A 7,420-nucleotide genomic window follows, 5' to 3' on the forward strand; every position below is an offset into this window, starting at 1 on the left:
AATGTTTTTTTTACAGGAGTTTCTTATGCTCATCAAGGCTGCATTTATTTAATCAAATATACAGAAAAAAATAGTGACCTTGCAAAATGTAATTACAATATAAAATAATGTTTTTAAAGTATAATTTATTTCTGTGATGCAAAGCTGAATTTCCATCAGCCATTACTCCAGTATAAAGTGTTACAAGATCCTTAAGAAATCATTCTAATATGCTGATTTATTATTAGAATTATCAATGTTGGCAACAGTTTTTTTTTTATAAATTTTTTTGGAAACTGCGATACTTTTTTCAGGATTCTTTGATGAATAAAAAGTTAAAATAAACAGCATTTATTCAAAATACATATTTTTTCTAACAGTATAAATATTTGCTATCACTTCTTATCAGTTTAACACATCCTTGCTGAATAAAAGTTTGAATTTCTTTCAAAAAAAAGAAAGAATAAAAATGTACTGACCCCAAACTTTTGAACTGTAGTATATATTGTTAGAAAAGATTTCTATTTTAAATAAATGCTCTTCTTTTTAAATTTGTATTCATCAAAGAATGCAGAAAAAAAGTATCACAGGTTCCAAAAAAATATTAAGCAGCACAACCGTTTCCAGCACTGACAATAAATCAGCATATTAGAATGATTTCTGAAGGATCATGTGACACTGAAGACTGGGGTAATGATGCTGAAAATTCAGCTTTGCATCACAGGAATAAATTAGATTTTAATGTATATTAAAATAGAAAAAAGTTATTTTACATCATAATAATATTTCACAATATTAAATATTTTCCTGTATTTTTGCTCAAATAAATGCAGCCTTGATGAGCATAAGAAACTCCTGTAAAAAAAACATTAGTTAACGTAATGTTAAAAGATACAACATTTGATTTTAATAATGTATTAGTAAATGTTTACATTAATGAACATTAACTAAGATTAATAAATGTTTTTAAATGATTATTTCACTGTTTGTTCATGTTAACTAATGCAGTTAACTAATGTTAACAATGGAACCTTGTAGTGTTACCAAATAACTGTTAAAATACTGGCATGACTTTAAGCATCTCTTAAAGTGCGTCTCTTTAATTGAGAAATGAGCATGGAATTTGAGATCAGTTTCATATCACAATTGGTCGCAAAAGAGTCTCTAATTCTTAATCAAATTTGTGCTAGAATAAATGTGTGCCCAACACAAATACCTGAAGAACTCCATGAAGGAAAATCCATAGCCATGCTGTTCAGCAATCCCAGCACACACCACATTTGCAGATGCTCCAATCAGTGTTCCATTTCCTTTGGGAATAGAAAGAGAAGAAGAAAAAATGAATGAATATCTTGGATAACTCTGATAGCTTGAATAAACATAGACATTCATTTATTTTTAAAGAAAAAATAAATGTTTGCCTAGTGAATTCTTCCATATACTCTCTCTCTCTCTCTCTCTCTCTCTCTCTATATATACACACTGGTAAAAAAATGTATAGCCTGAATGCACTGTAAGTCGATTTGTATAAAAGCGTCTGCTAAATGCATAAATTATTAAATTATTATTAATTAAATAATTATTAATTATACTCTAACCAGTCACTTGTCTGCCTTGAGAGAGAGGATCTGAGAATTTGTAAATGTTTAAATAGCACTATATGTTCTCTACAAATACAGCACTGTACAAACACGGGTCTTTATAAATTAATATTAGAATTGATTTGGTGCCAATGTGCACAGCAGATTTTGTTATGCTGATTGCAATTTAAAGTTCTCCACTGTGCAATCACTTCTGTTAGAGTACCAGCAATGAAATGACCTTCAGTGCTAAATTGCAGAGGTGATTTAGCAAGGGGTTTTTTTTTGTATCACCTGCTTTGGTAATGCATGGCACGAAGAGGGACTTCTGTCCCAACTCAAATCACAGGCATGATAGCTTTCTGATGAAAGACAGAGGTCATCACTTCATCAATAGCATGTCTAGAAAAATTTACTCTGGAGCATCTAGGTGTGTTCTTCAATTTATTGTCCCACCTCTGATCCAAGTGGCTTCATCAGTTGTAGGATTTAATCTCACTCCACACCTCAATCTCATAAGACTTCCAAAACTGGGATGAAACCAGTGTGATGTGTCTTTAGCAGTGTTGGGCAGTAATGCATTACTTAGTAACGCGTTACTGTAATTTGGTTTCTTTTTTAGTAAGAGTAATTTAACGCGTTATCATTTTCAAAATAGTAATTAGAGCAGGGGTGCCCAACCCTGCTCCAGGCAATCGACTGTCCTGCAAAGTTCAGCTCCAACCCTAATCAAACACACCTGAAGCAACTAATTAGGGTCTTCAGGATCACTTAAAAAGTAAAGACAGGTGTCTTTGATTAGAGTTGGAGCTAAACTTTGCAGGACAGTCGATCACCAGGAGTAATTTAACGCGTTATCATTTTCAAAATAGTAATTAGAGCAGGGGTGCCCAACCCTGCTCCAGGCAATCCCGGGATGCGGGAGAATAAAATGATTAACAGGTGCAAGCTTATGCATAGATTCAATTTAGGCTATAACATGTGTTTGCAGCGTTGAGCAATGCAGTGCTGAAATTTGTGTGCTCATGAATCCTCGTATTATAACACACGAATTGTAGACAGTATGAAAGATTCATTATGCATATTTATTGTGTTATAACAGAGATTTGTGAGAATGCGATGAGTTGGAGCTAAACTTTGCAGGACAGTCGATCACCAGGAGCAGAGTTGGGCACCCCTGAATTAGAGTATAGTTACAAGCCGAGGTTTCTATACGTTACTGCCGCGTTACATTACTGACAGAATGCAGTGATTTATAATCTAGAGATTGTAAAAAGGATGTAGCACACGCACTGTCGAGTCCAGTGCCAGTGGATTAGAGACCTGCTCTCGCGAGATCCGACGCAACAGAGCGGGACAAGATGGGCGAGTGCTGCTGCGGGCGGGTTTCATGTGTGTGCGGGATGCGGGAGAATAAAATGATTAACAGGTGCAAATTTATGCATAGATTCAATTTAGGCTATAACATGTGTTTGCAGCGTTGAGCAATGCAGTGCTGAAATTTGTGTGCTCATGAATCCTCGTATTATAACACACGAATTGTAGACAGTATGAAAGATTCATTATGCATATTTATTGTGTTATAACAGAGATTTGTGAGAATGCGATGAACTGAGATGTCTTTAAGAGATTATAATTGCAGCGCTCTTTGCTGGCATTCTGCCATGCCAAACCATGCACGCAGGCGCAGCAGCCGCTTGCTTTAGTTAAAAATAACAGTGTTCTGTGAATGTTGATGCTTTAATAACAAATATTTATCGGGAGCGTGTATGCTGGGATTTCATAAGTGTCATGGAGAAAAAAAGTAACGTAACTAGTAATGTAACTAATTACTAATTACTTTTGAAATAAAGTAATCAGAACATTAACGTGATTACTTTTAAGAGGAGTAATCAGTAATTTGATTATATTTTCAGAGTAACTTGCCCAACACTGGTCTTTAGCATGTCGCAAATTTCAGTTTTAGACTGTTTACCATACCATACCATAAACAATGATATTCCATATAATTTTTTTTTAAACATACATATATATATATATATATATATGAAGGCTCTTGATTTCTTCACAAAAGCATTTTCACCACATTTTCAGTTTAATGACTAAAGGCCTTATAGGGGATACATTTTCTGATTTTGAACAATTTAAAGCTCTAAAGGCAGTTTGCAGACTTTGCACCCATCAATTTGTCATTTCCTAAAATACATAATTCTTAAAGCATGTTGTTTGGCCTTGTAGAAGAATGGTTTTTATATGAAAGGTTCACATCTTGAAACGTGTCAGCGTGACAACAAAACCAGAAGTCTGCCTTAGCATTTCATGGATCGATACTACAGCTAACACATCTCCTTTGATTAGGCTGTAGGACTGCCACATCTCTCTCCGGGTCCTTAGAGCCAAACAGGCAATGAGGCATTTTCAGATGGCCTTGTAAGCACGCTACATTCCTAAATGTAGAGAGATCTATTGTGCACTGTGGTGCTTTCAAAACCAGTGAGGAGAAGTTTGGGGCATTGAAAAACCACAGCTTATTAAGGTTGACACAATGTAATAAAAAGAGACCTTTTTTGAATCACTAGTATGAACTGCTTGTTATATATCACAGATACTGTGCATTTAGGCAAAGTAATTACTTCTCGCTTCTACAGGAGGTGTTTTGTAATTCAAAGGAAACACAACAAATTATGTCTTTTAAAAGCATAGTATTTATTGCAGTTCGTCAATCCACTTGAACAAAGGTTGCTGTAATGGAATGTTTTTTTTTTTTAAAAAACACGTATATGATATATAAGAGAGAAAATAATGCAACTGACCTCCAAGGCAAGCTCCCATAGCCAATGCAAAAATGAGAGGCTTGACTGGAAGGTTGACATCTGCATCTTGACTGAGGTTTATAAGCACAGGAATCTGTGAAAGAAATAAAAACACATCAGATAATTATACTGGTAACACTTTACTTAAAGCCTTGTTTATATTTGCATTACAAAGGGTTATTGAAGGCTATAATGCATTATAATTATTCATAATGTGCGTTGTAATACATTACAGTATATCTTGTCGTAAATTATAACTGATTTTAAAATGCATAGTGTAACAATGAATTGTTAAGAGTTATAATGTATTAGTTGTGGTTACAATTATTCATGAGATTGTTCAATGCATTATAAGGTGCATTACAAGGCATAATTAATACATTAAAACCACTTTTATAATGCATTATACATAAAGGCTTATTAAAGTGTTACCAATATATTATATATAGTGTTGTATATAGGATGGATGGATGGATGGATAGATAGATAGATGGATGCCCTAATCATAATTCTCATAGCCAATGTACTTAATAAAGAAAAGCATATTTCAAACAACCATCTGTCAAAAACATTGTGGATGTCAGGGTCACTAAGAGTGTTATATTCAATAATTCTGACAGCCGTCCAACCTATTAGCAGATTGAGTCATATTCTTCTGCTCCACAAGTCAAGAACAAGAAAATCAATAGCTGATGACATTAGATTTCTTTATCCATATTTCTCTTTTTTTAGCACAGATACAGAGCTTGAATAAACAGCAAATGAAAATCTCATGAAACAGCATGTATGATCCGAGCATCACCACTTGCCCAGGCATGAAATCTACATGGATAGAAATGAGACACTCCACAATGGCTATAGCCATCAGTACTTAGCATGAGCATATAATGGTGAGAAGCAGAGAATGCATCCCTGTGGCGACAACAACAAATATGCATGCATCTGTTTCTCAAGGCACATAAGCATTCGATCTTCCCACCAGTGTAGTGTAATTTAAAGATTGCATATTTGCAGAAAATGTCTTCTGCCTCGAAGATTTCTGTGTGTAGCCACTTGTCCGCTACACGCTGGCCTCCCAGCTAACATCGGCTTCAGCTGCTATCGACTTGAATAAATTACAGAGCACAACTGTGATTACATTTTCTACTACATTTGCCATCCGGTTCATTCAGCTGTGGCATCGCCAGCGTGGATGGGAGGGCACCAGGAGCCAAAGCAACCGTTCACTTGTGCTGACAAGAAAATAGCAGTTTTATGTTTGCAGTGGAGCGCAAATAGCAAATTTTTAATCTGCGTGGTAGATCCTAACTTGACACAGGTGGCATGGAAACATTTTTACAGCTATCACACATGGTCTCTGTAATTATTACTCTGCAATCTTAAATATTAGTATATTTATTACAAATAAAATGACTTTGATAATTAAACCGGATTAACAAATCAACATATTAAAATTCTTTTTTGAAGGATCACGTGACACTGAATCCTGGGGTAATGGCTGCTGAAAATTCAGCTTTGCCATTACAAGAATAAATTACATTCTGAAATATTTAAATATAAAAAAAGTAATTTCAATTTAAATTTCATTGCTGTCAGTCAATTTCAGATCCTGGTTCTCACCAGGTGGTTCTTTTGGGATATTCTTGTAGATCTATTTCAGGATAACCACTTAGTGTTCCTGAAAATATAATATCAATTGTGGCTTAAAGGTTTACCACAAAGACAGAACCTTAGATAATACAGGTTAAGAATGGTCAATACTGTTCATGTTAAATGATCACCTTCATTAAATCCCACAAGCACTTTGTTCAAGTTTACTTATTGCATTTACAGAACAATCCTTGGCAAGTCACCCATCAAATGGCCAGGGACACAAAGGAGATCTACAAACATGGTGAGGGAGAGCAGGGACATGTCTGCAGCCATGTATATGTCATATATAATCCCTTACAGATGAGACCAGGGACAGAAGTAAACAGCTTCTGTATTGATCTTCAGATCAGATGTTTAATGCTCCATGTGGATGTCAGTGATTGTGTCATGTTTGAAAAGGTACTCAAACTGAACACTCTGAGCATGATACGTGATCCTAAACATGGTGAGCACAATTTAAAATTGATTTATGCATGGTGTGATATGGAGTCAATACTTAAAGCAATTTAAATGTCTAACCACAGAAACTTGCTGCTTAGACCATTATGAATTTCCACGGCGGAATATTTTGGCTAGTTAAAGGGGTCTTATGACATTGCTAAAAAGAACATTCTTTTGTGTATTTGGTACAGTGCAATGTGTTAATGCGGTTTAAGGTTAAAAAAATTTACATAATGTAAAAAATGTACATTATTGTTGCTCCTCTATGCCAGGCCTTTCTGAAACGCGTAGATTTTTACAAAGCTCGTCGTTCTGAAAAGCGAGGTGTGCTCTGATTGGCCAGCTATCCAGTGTGTTGTGATTGGCCGAATACCTCAAGCGTATGGCAGAAATGTTATGCCCCTTACCACATGATGCCGTGTCCCGGCGTGGTAAGACGAAAACAATAAAACCCATTATAAACAAGGCATTTGTTGCATCCAGTGGGGATATAATTACTGATTATAATGACTTATACTGTCTTTTTACGCATTGCGTACCGCGCTGCGTAAACATAAAACCATTTCTGCATTTGTGATCGGAGAAACGACAAACAACAAGCGCTACTCTACACTGCTCAAAACTCGCGTTTGAATCGTCAGTGGCAAATTCTTTAAATGTGAAAACGTACTTACAGGCTGTGAGTCAGAAGTGCCAGACTGTCCTTGCAAAGTTGGAATTGCCCCACTTTATAGAAACAGACACCAGCATTGTAGGCTACTCTCCCAGGAAACAGTCCTCGTCCTCCGTAAAATTCGCTGCACACATCTGAATATTTGGGTTGAACTGTTCCGGAACAGTGTTGTAAATACAACTTAACCACTGATTTCTAGTTTTGTCCTCTTTTGGAAGGCCAAACAAAGTAATTTCACTTTCACAACGAAACACACAGCGTCTCCACAACATGGCGGCGGC

The 7,420-nt window shown here is 35.7% G+C and overlaps 1 protein-coding gene across 1 annotated transcript in view; it reads right to left on the reverse strand.

The window, feature by feature from the left end:
- The window catches only part of oca2 (oculocutaneous albinism II), a 108,898-nt gene that overhangs the window by 18,948 nt on the left and 82,530 nt on the right, over positions 1–7,420 (reverse strand). Inside the window, exons 23-24 of the mRNA XM_016272044.1 lie at positions 4,373–4,466; positions 1,196–1,289 (exon numbers count right to left, since the gene is read on the reverse strand). Coding sequence (XP_016127530.1) covers positions 1,196–1,289; positions 4,373–4,466 — 188 coding nt within the window. The remainder of the gene's footprint in view (positions 1–1,195; positions 1,290–4,372; positions 4,467–7,420) is intronic.

Source organism: Sinocyclocheilus grahami, unplaced genomic scaffold, assembly GCF_001515645.1.
Source record: "Sinocyclocheilus grahami isolate Dianchi unplaced genomic scaffold, SAMN03320097.WGS_v1.1 scaffold67.1, whole genome shotgun sequence".
NCBI lineage: Eukaryota > Metazoa > Chordata > Actinopteri > Cypriniformes > Cyprinidae > Sinocyclocheilus > Sinocyclocheilus grahami.